General features: G+C 38.0%; 1 protein-coding gene across 2 annotated transcripts in view; it reads right to left on the bottom strand.

Annotated features, from left to right (window-relative positions):
- The window catches only part of clstn2 (calsyntenin 2), a 209,173-nt gene that overhangs the window by 103,086 nt on the left and 89,921 nt on the right, over window positions 1–16,166 (bottom strand). For both annotated transcript variants that reach the window (XM_034703752.1, XM_034703753.1), the window contains one exon: window positions 2,000–2,122. In XM_034703752.1, the coding sequence (XP_034559643.1) occupies window positions 2,000–2,122 (123 nt within the window). The remainder of the gene's footprint in view (window positions 1–1,999; window positions 2,123–16,166) is intronic.

Below are 16,166 nucleotides of genomic sequence, written 5' to 3'. Positions count from 1 at the left end.
GATTACTACATGCGTACCTGCTCAGTGACAGGCCAGACAACACTGGTTCTATGGAAACTGTTAAAAGCTGTCAGTTTATCCTCAAACATAAGGAGAAATGAAAATATGACAAGAGCAAATGTTGTTGTGGAGTTACCTTCCACGTGTTATTTAAGGAATTTCACAGTTAAGGGTAATCTCCCTAAGTTGAAGTGCTCTCAGACACAAAACCTTACTGAGTGCAGGGCAAATCTGAAGCCCCTTTTACACATGAACTCCATGTTTTCTACAGAATTTCAAGACATTCATGAGCTGTTTCTTGTATATGTGGTCAACTTAAGTGAAGTCTGGATTTTTTAGATCTTTATTCTGCAATTAAAACTCCCAAAAAGAGACTGTGTGCATGTGAAGACTCCTTGATTTTTCTGTTGATGACAATATTCCATGTATTCCCACCTTGTAGAACTTTAAAAAATAATAGATACTGGCGCTTAGACCAAAACAAACCTTTAGTGCTTCATTATAGGTGTATACTGCTCTGCACATAGCAAAATCACATAATCCAAACACAAATACAAGTCACTTTAATCATCACGTAACTGAATATATGTTGCATATGAATCCTAATTAAGGAACACACATGGATGCAACCTCCAATTCCATGAAAATTAAGCAGAAGAAGAAGGGGTGCCAACAACTGCAGTTAAAGCTAGGGTTGATAGTCACAGAAAACTAGCATGAATTTGAATGTAGCATTTCCTTGGGACTCCATCTAGCCAGCCAAACAGATGCTAAAGAAAGCATACCGCCTCACTCCCCCATAACAGTGTAAAAGAGATCATCAGATGTATCACTATACACATCCAAAGACCTACAGGCGTTTTCTGTGGTCAACAACAAAGAAGTCAGTCTTGTAAACACGTGAAAACAGTGAAAGTATAAATTCCCATCACGGCTATATTTTAGTCAAACACTATTAGCATCTCTTTGTAAAGAGACAAAGGCTAAAGATATACAGAGCATCAAGAAAACAGAGTGCATCTTACTCACCACGCAAGAGTGGACGTCACAAACTACTCAGGGCTTTATCAACAGTATGTTATTCCAAGTCTTCATTTGCCTTTTTGAAATATTGACATTAACATCATACCATGGACTTGTTCTGGAGGTATTAATACATTGTTATATCTTGATATAGTTAAATCTCTAGTAAGTACCTGAAACTCAGTAATACCTGAAACCTGAAAAATAAAAGTTTTTTAATGAACCTCTGAATGTTGAATCAGTCACTTTTCAGTGCTCCATCTGCAATTAAAAGAGAGCAGTTGGGGTGCTGGTTCTTGAGGCATGCGGGTGGGTTTGATTCCAACCTGCAGCCACTTTCCTGCATGTCACACTCCACTCTCTTTCCCCAGTTTCATGCTCTATCCACTGTCCTATCCTCTTCAAATAAAGGTGTAATAAAAGCCCAACAATGACTGTTTTTTGAAAGGGAGCGGTTAAAAACCTCCTTTTTGTGGATTTAGCTGCTTTAAATCTTGAACAGTTGAAGCCTGACAGGCTTTACAATGATATATTGTGACAACTGCAATAAGAAAATCTGATATAAACAATGTGCTAAAAATGATCTAACACAGAAACAAAGTTCTTACACAGTAGTTTGCACACCCTCCTAACTTCTGTAAGATTCAGAAACTTGTACATTTCACAAAAAGAAGAGAAAAGTGAATTTAGGGAAGAAAAAAAAGGAGAGAAAAGCATTTGTTTAACACTGCTAAGAGTGATAAATGGAGTTCAGTCTCCATGACAAACTGCGAGCACACAGAACTGTTGGATCATCTGTTTTTGTCTGCTGGTGTGAAGTTGCCACAGTTGCCTGAACACAGTGCTGAAGCATCCTCGTCTCTGCCCCTTTGTGTGTGTGTGGGAGGATGTGTTTACTGCATGTGTGGCATACTTTCAGGATGCAGCAGATGTTTTTAGTGCGTGTAAGTGAGATTGTGAGTTTATTTTTTCATACCAGCATAGGGCACCGGGGCGTCCTTGTCTAGAGCTACAAGCGGAGGGTCCAGCAGCACCGTGTCCATGTTCTCTGTGATCACTCCATGGTAAGACGCCTCTATCCATGGCTTGTGCTTGTTCACTGTGAAAGACAAAGAAAAAGATGGAACAACTGTTAATTTCACTGTAGAGCATTATTGTAATCTTCATGCTTTTGTTGCCTTTAATTATACCTAAATATGCTGAGTCACTTCAAGAGGACAGAGAATTACACAAACATTGAGGAAACCTCATGCCCAAAGTTTGTGATGGATCTCCTGAGTTTTTACAAATGACTAGAAGACAAATGGAAGTCTGAGGAAGAACAATGTGAGAGAAAGTTATTGATGTTTGTTTTTTAGAGTCACACTTGGGATTGACTTTTTTTAAATGGTTCTGACAAAGCCTCAGAATACACATTCCTAAATTTTACAAGTGGAGAAAAAACTATGAGGAAAGAAGAGACCCATTCAATTTTGGTACTCCCTCTTGTATTCTTATTTTATGCCTCTAATGTTGTAAACTCCTTGTCTTTAGTCATCTTTTGTTGGCCTAAGGAGTGTTGATGTGGCTCCCCTTCGATAGCTATGCTGCCAATTCCTACAGTCAGGAACCATGTCTCTGCGTTAAAGCTTTAAAACTTCTGATACCATGACTTTAACAAACAACAGGACAGCTCATAAAATCTCTACAAAACATTGTATTACTGTGCCTCCCATTCACCACTGACTGTGTAAAACATTGATAATCTTAGTGATGTCGCCCATGGGTTTCTTAAGAGGCCCATAGATGGCAGCCACTATATTGGAAATGTTGACTCCAACCAACTTCACACTGCTATAGACACCGTCAAAGAAGTAGAGCAGAAGCAAACAGCTACAATCCAATGGAGATGTGGGAAATTCCAACCAGTTCTTGATTTCCATTCCCTATGGTTCACTGTGCCTTGGTAGTACATGCCTAACTTCAAGCTTTGGTGTAATCACAAAGAATGGGCTTTGAAATCAATTCACCACCGTACAGCTGTTACAAATAAAGAAATGGAGCGCCGCCTGCAAGCTAGTTCAGGCAGACAACTCAAGTTGCGCTCATTCATACTGACACGTCATCATCCTCTCTATCAGCTGATCTCAACATCCTCATTTAGCAGTCTATTTAAGCTGCAAGTCTCCCTGTCTTTGCCTCTGCTTTGCCAGTGCTCCTGCTCAATCCTGCTTAGTGCTATGTGCAAACTTTGTACCCACCTCCTCCCCGGCATCCACCTGCAGGCTCTGAGGGGGGTTAGTCCTTTCTCATTACTCCTCAATGTCTTCATTTAAATAATCTACGAGGAGTAATGAGGTTCGGAGCCCATACACCAAACACAATACTGTATGCTGCAATAAACTTAATCTTAAGTAAACGTGAGTTGTCTGACTGAAATGAGGTCTGGAGACCGAGGCATTTCATGTACCACAAGTAGGGATGTTAACAATTAATTAAGTATAGATTCATTGTTTAAGAACTTACTTGAACACCCTTTTTTTACGATTTTCTATCATGTGGAACAAATACCATTAGGTCTCATATTACACTTAGCTATTAGGGAACCTTTACTTTGAATGCATGCTTCAATGTGAATCAGCTGGCTAAAGGTGTTGTGCACAGCGGAGACGCTCATCTGGGGGCTGCGGCTGTGAGCCACAAGTTTTTTTTGGATGGGGGGCAATACACAACTACTGCCGACATGGACATGAAAGTTGGATGGCACTGATGTTGCTGGCACACTGGTATGTCTGCAGACCAGCACATCAGAGCTGCCTGAGCTCTATGTCCTGGTTATGAACCGATTGCACTTGCATGCTTATTTTTCTCAATAAGAACGAGTAGGTAGAAAACTGGACAGTGTAAGTCTGATATATTTTTCTATTCAGTTCTCGTTGCAGCAAATCCATATGTTGCAGTCTGAGCCTTTACTTTATATGACAATGCGTCCACAGAGATTATTTTTATGACCCTGGTCCACACATTGATGATCAGCGTGTTAATGCTGTAAGCATTTATTTGATTGGTAGCTATTCAATACCTTAAGTTATGCAGTAAATTTTGTTGCTGACGAAAATATGATTTTGGGGAAAAAACGCTTTTGGTATGTTTTTGTTTTTGTTATGGAAACATCCATGTTCTATTTTAAATGATTAATCAATAATTGATCGTTAATGTTTCCAAAGATTTATCACAGAGAATTGTAAATATTTGCATCCCTAATCACAATCGAAACATGTGAAATTCTACTCTAAAAATAGGCATTTTAACACAGGCTCTAATGGGATTTCCTTAGCTTCTTTGGGAGCCTGCCTCAAGTGGACACTCTGGGATTTTTTGGGGGGATTTTTGGACTTTCACATCAGCTTCATTGTTTTCACTTTTCCACATTTTCCAGCGTTACAACCTGAATCTTGCAATGACTCTTTTGAGGCTTCTTTCAGCTCAATTAATGAACAGACCCAGTCCAAAACGGAGACAACTGTTACATGCCAAAGTTTGCCCGAGAGCAACTGGTAGCTCCTGATCTAAGTCAGGGGTTACTCAGCAAAAGTTTCTTTTATATTTTATTTTCTATGTAAATTATTGGCAAAATTCAATCTGCAAAAAAAATCTGTTTATTAATTTACAAGGTGCATGACAAAAAAAAACCCTATGCATACTGACACAACATCCAGCTCCATATACAGCCTTGTGTTTTGGCTGCCAAACCCTTTCCTATAACACACTCTCAGTGCGTAGCTGTCTTCCCTGCTCTCTGCAAGTGCTCTACAAAATCCAGAACTTGAAAGCAAATCTGATTGAAACTCAGGATGAGCTGGAGATTAACACAGATCAACACCACATAGTTACTAACACTGTAAATTAAACACCCTCCCACTACTCACATCAGGACCCCACAAGTAGATAGAGACCATAAAAGAATCACACAACCATACACGCATACACAAGCTCATTTCCCTGGAGTACAAGTGTCACTCTTTGCAAGGAGCTGGAATGTCAACTTGACCTTTCAATCCACTGAAGAGGAAAGCTTTGTCTCATGCCAATAAGCAGATGACATGTCCAGCTGGCAGCGATTTAAAATGCATCAAACTGTTTCTAAAACCTTCTCACAGCTTTTCAACTGTTTGGACAAATTTCAGTGCTTTTGTCCTACTATTCCATTTTCTCCCCCTGCTTGGTGCCATGCTGATTTTAGAGAAGAGGGTCAGAGAAAATAAGAAAACACATATTTGGCCTGAGTATGGAAGGGAAGTTTGATTAAAGCAACAAAAATAAAAGGGAAACCAGCAACTCATCTTTAAGGTGCCGTGTCCGCTGGGAACACCCAGGACCTCAAAGCGCTGCTCACCAGCGTTTACTGTTGCTAGTTTACGAAAGTATTCCAGCGGCACTTCCGCTTCCCTGTTAGGCCTGTTTTAAAATGCTTTGTATGCTTCATACTTGCTTATATTCAATGGCATTTCATCAAGAAACTGTAAAAACTATCGATAGGAATCGTGTCATAGCATTAGCAGCAGCTCTTAATTTGTAACTTGTACCTCGAAAAAACAAGTGTGATAACTTTTCTCCTATGTACGGACCTCCGCCATTGTTGTTGACAAAGTTGATTTCAGAGGTCCCGCCCCTTCTTGATTTTGATTGGTTTGTGATCAAGTAGTGACCTCTGTGTTCCAATAGTTGAACATTTTTCAACTGAGAGCGCTGGAGCGCTGTGACAAAAATCAGCTGTTGCTGAGGGCGTTTTTGCGCTGAGGATGCTAAGCGCTGAAAACGCTGAATCACATTGAGTTTGAATAGAAAACAGGCGCTTAATGCAAAAAACAGTGACAATGGGCCCGCCACCTAAGGGTGAAAACTGGTTTCTCATATTTTCGTTTGACAACGTGACCATGCATGTGTTTCACATTGGATTTCTCTGATGACATGAGAGACAATTAACAAAGCAAATATCAGGAGGGAATATTGCTTCTTATTCACTCTTTCATAACATTCATTCAGTTCAGACAGGCTGACGACTAGTGATCCTCCTACATAGAACTCTGGCCCTGCTGGGACCAAAGTATAGAGTGGATTATAGGGAGCCAAAGAGAGCCACAAGGGAAGACATTATTCATACTCGCAGTCTCATCTCATGCTTGCAGGAGATAGAAAGCACTGCAGCAAACAGCAGGACTCTGCTCGGCTGGAAGTCGAGAGACGAGTTATGTTTTCGAGAGGTGTAAAAGCATTTTAACACCTAGAATATTTGACTTCTAATGGTGGAAAATCAGTGCATTAAAGTACAGTAGCACTCACAATTTCATTGTGTATTGTAGGTGCAGCTACAGCCGTATAGAGTACTCACAGTCTCTGGATTTACTCCTCTGTGTTAGAAAAAAACCCTCCCAAAAGCAGAGTGAAATGAACTGAATCAATCTTACAAAGAGACTCTTCAAAACCAGGACCGTATTAGACTGAGGCACTAATGTGACCATAAAACAGACTATTAATGTGGGCATCATAAAAGTGAGTCCTCACTTCTATGAGCTTGAACTTGCAAATGTAAATACATATTAATCCATCATGCTCACACAGCATTTCATTTACATTTAAAAGATGTCTTCACTAAGTCTAGCAGCAGCCCACAGCTAGCGCAGTTTACTCATGGATGGCAGGTTCAATTTCTGGCTCAAGGTCTTACATTTATCCCAAACAAATTGGGTGGTGGAGGCAGCAGAGCTGTGACTCTTAAGAGGAAGTGTAATATAAGAGCTGTTTTGTAGAAAGAGCACACATCAGACCATGGAAATGGGCTATTTCCAAAATGGCTTTCATGACATGTAGTAGTGTAAAGCCATTAGCGATGCCTTGAAGGTATTCATCCTTGAAATACTTGTGCTGAGCTGAAATGAAAATAATTTGAGGAAAGCTTGCAATTGATGAGGAAAAATGTAGCCTGAAGTAGCTGTCTACAGACAAAGTCTGACCTGTTAAAATTGTATACACGTCTGTGTTGCTCATGGTTAATTTTATTTTAAGCTAATCTCTGAATCTGCCACCAAAACAAGGCCAGGACTCCGTATAATGTAGACATGCACTGTGCTGCTTAGATTGAAATGCTAATGTTACCATGCTAACATACTGATGTTGAGGAGGTTTGAATATTAGCATGCTAAAATTTGGGCAAAAACAAAAGTTTACAACATTTTATTTGCAGATATTGCTCATTTATTAGAGAAAATTATAGTCATGGAGGGACGAAGTAAAACCAAGTATCATCAAGGTTATAAGAGCTCTTCGGGGGAATCATTAATGGTTTTACAAAATATTGAAACACTTTGTGCATCTGCGTCTGAGAAATCCAACTTCAATAACTCGGAAGTAGTTCACACTTATGTCTCAGTTGAAATCATCTGTGAGTCTGTACCCTCTCATTTATTTCAGGATGTTTCTTCTAAAATATTTTCCGGAACTTACTTTCACACATGCACCACACAGTGGGAGATTATCTGTCACACAACTCAAAATACTCAATTTTGGTGTCACCACTCTGCCCACTCACTTGTTACCACGTTGCTTCATTCACAAATTGGATTTCTCCAGTTTTGAGTGTCGAGGTGGTCTTCTGCTTTCACACATGCACCCTACTCAGACACCGTAAGTTAATTTTCAGGAGTGCTGTATATGTGTGAAAGAGGCTTATGAATACTTTTATCAAATGTTGTTCTAATCCGCCCCGTAAATGGTGACATATTTATAAAGGATACAGGATATTTACACTGTTACTTTATTATACGCATCATGCTCAACCACATTCTCATAGAGTAGGTGTCCATACACATCATATTCACATTTTGTACTTTTTAATTCTGTTGATATAATAACTGTATTTATATTAATTGTTAATTTTGTATATTCGTATGTTATTTTATTTTTAGCATCAGCTATTGTCTTTATATGTGTTAATTAGTATTTTTTAATTCATTTTTGATATATGAACACTATTTGGGTGGAGGCTTCAAATAAGCTCTCTGAGTTTTCTGCCTGTTCCTGCACAGTATATTATTTATCTTTGCTATTTTTTTGGATGTATTTTCTTTTAATTGTGAAAATAAATAAACATAAGCATAAACATAAACATAAACATAAACATAAACATATATATCGTTGTATAAATTATCGGCTGATAATGAGAATCATTTATAATAAAATATTATTCTGATCATACAATTTTATCAGATTAAAAACAACAATAATAACTGATTTCATTTCTGTATTAGCAAGCCATCATATTCCAACACAGAGGGAGGCAGTGTGCTATTCTACTATTAAGCACAGAAAAAAGAATGTGCAAAATATAGTCAAAATATCAAAATCTAGTTACTAGTGGAACTGTATTTCATTGTCTCATCGGAGGGTAACATTTGCAATTGGAAAACATGAGGTAAGTATTTTAAGAGGAGGGTGAAAGAAGTCAAGTTTTAACACAAAAAACGAACAAATCACCTGAAAAGTCGTCACTGCAAAAAGTATGCATGAAGGGAATCCAAAGCAGTAGTAGCTGAAGAATCCCTCAGCACTAAGTGCCATAGTGTCAATTCAATGTAAAACTGAGAACTGCAGAAAGTTACCAAAGAAAACCCAACTACTGAACCAATAATGTCATAACCACCAGCTCTCATGATCCACCTTTTTCCATGGTAGAAGGACCAAGGATTTTTCAAGCTAATCGTGTAGTTGGAACCCACATATAGTCTACCCCGTATTTAATCCAAATTCTGAGGCAAAATGGAAAATGAAAACCTACGTATTCAGGTTGTAAGTAAAAAGTATAATTATTCCTTTTTCACTTTGCCAGAGTGAAATATAACTATAATTGAAGTGTCTGAACTTTTCTTTGTGTGTGTGTGTGTATTAAATATAGGAATGTCAGAACTGACAAGTATAGAATATTCAACACTGTCTTATAATCAGGTTTGCAGAAAAGTCTGATTTTCTTTCTTAAATAACAAAATGTGAAACAATGTCTGTAATCGTATTTGTATCATCCATCAGAAATAGGTTATTACTATTATTATTATTATTATTATTATTATTATTATTATCATTATTATTATTTTAACCTTTATTTTACCAGGTATAGTCCCATTTAGATACAAAGTCTCTTTTACAAGGGAGTCCTGGCCAAGACAGCAGCATAAAAAGTTTCACAAAATAGAACAGGATAAAACATATAGTGACAAGTAACTAATACATCAATTTATATGTTAGCAGTGTTAAGCTCTAAAACATGTGCTCAAGCTGATCAGATCACCCTTTATCCTAGTTTTAAAATCCTCCAATCAAATTAAACAATCCAGTTTCAGGCGACCCTGAAGCTCAAACCAAGATGAGGGAGCAAAGACATTAAAAGCACTTTTACCAAAGACAGAGCGAGTCTGAGGAACGACAAAAAGAAATTGTCCATGGTACTGAAGATGACAGCCACTGACAACTTTAGGAGTCAATAAAGAGTATAAATAAGACGGCAGCTCCTGGAGACGGCCTTATAAAGAAAGATAACTGGTTGGTTAACTAAAAATAAATTCATATCACGCATCACTAATATTTAAAGGAAAACTGAAAATGTTGATCTATTGTTGGCGCTACAGAAAGATTCAAGGTGAAAGTAAACAATACAAATATTTAAGTGATTGTTATTGAAAAGTTTCAAACTGGACCAGTGTGACGTACTGAGCAAGTGATGGACAGACACTGCAATTCATTGAGCCATCTTGCTGGTATGGTTATTAAAAACATCAGTATAACTCACTGTCTGCCTTTAATAAGTTTATAAGTGCCATCCAGTGTAATATGCATGGCGTCTTGGCCACTTCCTTAGGAGCATCTGCAGCCATTATTACAGCATTAGAGCATCAGAGTGCATATTAGGGAGGACTAATTCATTTGGTAGAAGGAAAGTGGAGCAAATACAGCACTGGATAAGATCTGATATGACAGTAATATGAAACATTGCACCCAGGAACAAGATAGTGCTTCCTGTAAATAACATTACAGCAGGGGGACTGACAACTTGTCCATCCTGGTATTGGATTCTAGATATCGGTTTGTGTCTTCTCCAGGGACTGAGGCTCATGAAAACATATTACTGAAGGGACACTGCCGCTTGATAATCTATATTCAATTTGGGTCCCAGCTCTTTTTCTCTGAGTCACTGCAGCACTTTATTATCAATTTATCAATTTAAGTCATGTCAAATCAATTTCTTTTTGAGGTTTATTTTAAAAAAAGTGATGTTAAAGAGGGAAAAGTCATCCCTCCATGCACTGTAGTAAAGATACCCGTGCAAGGACAACAACAACACCCCTGAGAAGAAAAGAAGACAAGATGTGTATTGCGAGGGAAAAAAGAGAGAACAGAGAAGTTTTAAATCAGGTGATAAAAAGAAGTGTCAGGAAGGAGTGCAAGAAGAAGTGATAGAAAAAAAGTACATCATATCACAGTAAAACCTGTCTTTAGAAGTGGCTGGAAGAGATGTTGTTGATTCTGAAATCTGTCTCTATTTGTCTTAGACATTAGCTGTCAAGCTGACAACCTGCCTCCTTCAGAATTAACCCCAGACTGAAGAGCTGCCAGGTGTGTCTTGTATGAGCATCCAAATTAGCAAACTGGCTCATTAGGGTGGGATGGTATACTTCCTTAGACTATGCTTGCCAAAATATACTTGGTAATCTGCAGAGATAAACCCTGGAACACTGTGCGGTAGAAAAGCTTTTAGCTCTTCGTGCAAATAAAATGAGGTACTTGGCAATCTATACGGATTTCAGAGATTCTCTAATGCAGTGTAAATAAATAAATAAAAATCGCTCACTAAAAAAATATCAGAGAGGAGGATGAAAGGATTGAAGAGGATCAGTAACATAGAATGTGGGAAATAAGTTCTAGCACATTCCAGTAATATAACGTAATGATGGGGAAACTTCAGAGTCATCAAGAGGTGAGGAAGCAGACTGAGCATGTGCAGAGGTACAATGACCTCCCAATGCCCTGATATTATTACCGGTATTATTATCATGACTATGATTATTTACTATTTAGTTATAATATTTGTAATTATTGTTCATTTATTTCTTTTTAATTTGTATCAAATCGAACTAATTACTATTATTATTATTAGTAGTAGTAGTAGTAGTAGTAGTAGTAGTAGTAGTAGTAGTAGTAGTAGTAGTAGTAGTAGTAGTAGTAGTAGTAGTAGTAGTAGTAGTGGTAGTAGTAGTAGTAGTAGTAGTAGTAGTAGTAGTGGTAGTAGTAGTACTATTAATACTATTAATACTATTATTATTATCATTATTATTATTATTATTATTATTATTATTATTATTGTTGTTAGTGGTAATAGTTGTAGTATTATATCCCTTTATTTATATTAACTCAATTTCTTACTTGCCCACACATACACACACACACACACACACACACACACACACACACACACACACACACACACACACACACACACACACACACACACACACACATTATTCTCTGTAATGTTCACTTGTTGTCTTGACTTTCACTTTTTGTATATTGTGTATGGTATTGTCCTGTCTCTCACCCGTCTTGTATCGTTAAGCAACACTTTAGCAAAAAAAATTTAAAATAAAGAACTGGAGGCATTGGGGTGAGAAAGGAGGAATACAAGGGGGATGGAGTCGATTAAAACTTGGATACACAACTTATGCTCACTTTGAAGCAATGCACCTGACCGTAATCTGGAAGGTAATGTTTGTGAGACATTTAACTCATTCACTCTGTGTTTTGTGTTTCTCTCTCCTTTGTCAAAACCATCCAATATTTGCAAAAGGTCACACAAGCATGTAGAGAAACTGCACGGTAATGTGCTTAACCTTTTCCCTTGACGATCAAATTGCCAAATAATTTCAACTAAACAAATACAGAACCATTTAAACAGCTCCTATAGAGCATTAAGGAGCTGTCCAGTGATCAGTCAGAGATTCATCTCTGATAAAAAAAAATAGTGGGAAATCTATGAGGAGTTAAGAAGTTGTACTCTTTTCTGAGACTAAAAGGATTTTAACATTGAGGCTGATGAATACAGCTTTGCTTTTTGTATTAATCATATTTGCTGTCTTCATCCAATTTCCAAATGTTGTATTGGTGTTAAAGCATGCAGCCTAGAGATAATTCCTTCTCTTCATTAACAGAGCGAGGAGAAAGTATTGCTGACTTTGATTCAATAAATGTTGTTCACAGGCTGGGTATTGACTTTACAAAAAATTCAAAGCAATAAAAAAAGATGACTCAAAATATTGGGATTTTTCTACTGCTTAAAGGCTTCCACATTTCTGTAAGTCTCCCCTGACACTATGACAGGCATCCACCATTACACAGTATCGTTTATCCTTGGTTTTCTTTAATCAGGCTGTTAAGAGAAATCACCTCTCTCCTGACATGTCTCCTCTTGTGATGTGTCCTTATTGGAAAGTGTGATGCTGTTAGCCTTACAGTAATTGCAGATTCAGAGCCATTCAGCTCTGTTAGAAAGTGATAATTGCTTCAGTGGCAAAAAGTGAATCTCATTGGATCACACTTCCTCCATCAATTGGCAGCCATTAATAACTAAGCTAAGAGGGTTCCATTATAATAAAGAAACAGATTAGCAGTCATAATGGAAGAGACCAGTTGAAGTCATTATTGTGTATGAAAATATCTTCAACATATAGCTTTAGCTGTCACTGCTTCCTGAGTGAGAAGTATACAATGACAACACTTATATGAAGATGACAAGACCTTGACAGCATGAGCGTACAGAATATTATTATATAGGATTCTTTAACATTTTCTGTTAATGCCTGTTTGTAAAAGACAAGGTGTCAACCGACCAAGGATGTCCATCAAGCCAGGACACAACATTCACTGTTATTTCTCCATTATTTTCATCATATACTTACACACGCCTTTCCCTACTATGTGGCAGCAGAAAAATTTTTTTTATTTTCCCTACGTAATCCCAGATGCCATCCAACTCATATGCTGCCTATTCCCCAAACAAACCCAGGCAAAATATAAGAAAAGTAGACCTCCCAACTGGAAAATCAGTGGATAACCTCCTCAACATCAACAATTTGAGAAGCCTTATTAAGCCAATTACCAATTCACATTATGTTACGCAAAACATGGTAGATACAAGTAAATGTTGGATTGATGGTACTAAAAAGAAATGTTTTCATTCATGTATTACAATCACATTTGTCACATACATGTACACTTGCAATGTGGTGTAAGGTTGAAGCTGTTTGCTCCTCTCCATGAACAGTGTTATTCATCATCATAAAATATCTTTGTAGCCTCCATGTTGTTTCATCATTACCGCAAAATGACCATGAACATGCTTAATAATCTAGTAACCAGACATAAAAATGTTTCAACGCTATACAGATGTGAAAATAGGCGACTGGCTGCTGAAAAATCTGGTAGTCCATATGGTCTAGGGCACAGGTTTCATACCCATTTCAGTTCAGGGGCCACATACAGCCCAGTTTGATCTCAAGTGGGCCGGAACTGGTGGCACCCTAGCGGTCTAAGCGTCACCCCATGTACAGAGGCTATAGCCCTCGTCGCAGAGGTCGCAGGTTCGATTCCAGCCTCTGCCATTTACTATGTCCTCCCACACTCTCTGCTCTCCACATTTCCTGTCTCTCTTCAGCTGTCCTATCCATTAAAGGCAGGAATGCCCCAAAATATAACTTTTAAAAAAAAGTGGGCCACAGTTGTAAAATCATAAAATAATAAAATGTTAAAAGAATATAAAAGAAGGACAAGTCCAAATTTTAACACACAGTGTTATGTCTACAGCAAAAGAATAGATAGATTACAATAATGAAGAAGGTAAAGTTGACTGTTATGGACCCCCCCTGCTCCAGCATGAACAGTTTGCTTGCTGGACAGTGTTGTATGCAGGGGTCCAAAAAGTCTATGAAATTCCACTGGGTTATGCAAACTGCAAATATTCTTTTTCCTCACTTTGAGAAAAAAACTCCTGCAGCGCCGTTCAGGTGCGCTCAGTCAGCTGTTTGATTGTTGGACAAATTTGAAATAGCCATTACTTTAATTGAAAATTGCAGTTAATGACTTTTCTTTAATATTCTCACTTTGCAAAGTCATCCCACGGGCCGGATTGGAACCTCTGGTGGGCCGGTTTTGGCCCGCAGGTCGTATATTTGACACCCCTTGTCTAGGGAACCTAACCATAGCACCAGGAAATTTTCTGTGTAGTTATTCACTAAGTCACAAGTTGGGTGTTTGACAAAGAATTTCCTAAACTAATAAGGCAGACTAGGAGTAACATATCAAACACACTCTTCACAGCACTCGTTGTGTTTTGGAAGTGACTAAAAGCTTTAACTAGATCAGTGTAATAAAAAACAATGAAGTCACGTCTAGTTCAGCCTCTTAAAATCAAACTAAACACCATACGCAAGCAAGTACCGGTCAAAAAATCCACAGCATTCGACACTGCAGAGTGACATTGAGTGTTTGGTTTGGCTAACATAAGCATTTGCTTGCAAATTAGTTTGCAAATGCTGATCAAACTACTCAGTTAATGTTCCGTGTTTGAGCTATGCCAAGTGCATACTACCGTTAGCTTACACCATCACTTGCTTAATGGTGCGAGAGCATTAACTTTAGCTTATGCAAACATTAGCTCAATACAGTCACTGAGCAGCTGAGAAGGAAGTGTGATCAACAGTTAATCAAACTCAGAATGTAAGACAGGTCTCCGCTAGGCACAGCACACCTACCCAAATGTATGGTGGGGAGTGTGAGCTGAAGAGCAAGTGATCCCGACTGATGTGGCATCTTCGGTCATACTATCCCTCTGTCTGTGCTGTACACAACCATGCAAACTTATGCTGTGTGTCTTATGGGATCATTGTAAATCAAATTAAAGTTAAATTGATTTTAAATATGTGCAGAATTTTAATTTCCGCACATTTTTATTTTTTTTACATATTTAAACCTGTAATTACACCCCCCAACCACATGAAAGGGAAGGGGCGCTAATGTGCCTTAAACGCAATAAACCTGCAAAGAAATAATACATTATTTAATAATTAATAGTGCAAATTATCTAAACCTGAGAAAAATAATACTCTACAAACTAGAACTTAACAAAAATAAATCTCATCTTACACCGAAGACCTGCTTCCTATTAGCACCAACAAAGATGAGGGATTCAAGAAGCATTTCAGAGTACTAAACTCAAAGCTTACAGGCTGTCTGGTCTCTCCAATTTTCACTCTGGAGTAAAAGCCTGCCTTTTAAATTACATGAAATAATGATTTGATATTTAGTGTGATAATTACCTATATCGACTGTTATGAAAAATGTTTTTGTGATAACATTTTTCAATATCACTCAGCTCTGATTATAAGTGCCAAAATTGCAGGAATGTAATACCTGCAATCCTTTACTGAAATACAGTCCCTGATGCATAACATATCCATTAATGGGTTTAAGGGACCAGGACAGAGAAACATGATAAAAATCATAACTTAACAGCTAAAATGCATCTACAGCAAATTGCTATACACGTATACAATTACAGAATGCACTAGAAACTCCAACACCATTGAGAGCAGGGGAACAAAATCATAACATTAGGTAAGTGCTATGAGCATCCACTCTGACTTTTACAGTCCCAGTGTTGAAGTCTAAGATGCAGTTAGCTAGAACAGAGTAATTAGGCATATTGACTGCTGCGTATTAGTCCTGCACTTTAAGCAGATCAAGGTTGCAGCTGATTCTTCCCACTCCCTCTCTCCCAGGACTCATCCTCCTTGTACAGTTAGATTTGCAGGCAGTGCTGATTGTTGTTTTTTTAAGTGTTGTGTTTTCCTTAACTACTTATTAACTGGGCCATAAACTCTGATCTCCACCGACAACGAGCTATAAAGCCTGTCCCTCAACTGTGAAGGCAATTAGTTTACAGAGATTTTTGATTTGATTTGGCTTTGCCCACAATCTCATCAAGACTTTTTGAAGGTCACTCTCCTATCTGAACAACAATGTTTGAGATACGTATATGCTAAAGCTGTTCTGTGACACACTACTCC

The sequence above is a fragment of the Notolabrus celidotus genome, chromosome 15 (genome assembly GCF_009762535.1).
Source record: "Notolabrus celidotus isolate fNotCel1 chromosome 15, fNotCel1.pri, whole genome shotgun sequence".
Lineage (NCBI taxonomy): Eukaryota > Metazoa > Chordata > Actinopteri > Labriformes > Labridae > Notolabrus > Notolabrus celidotus.
This window is presented reverse-complemented; position numbering and strand designations above follow the sequence as displayed.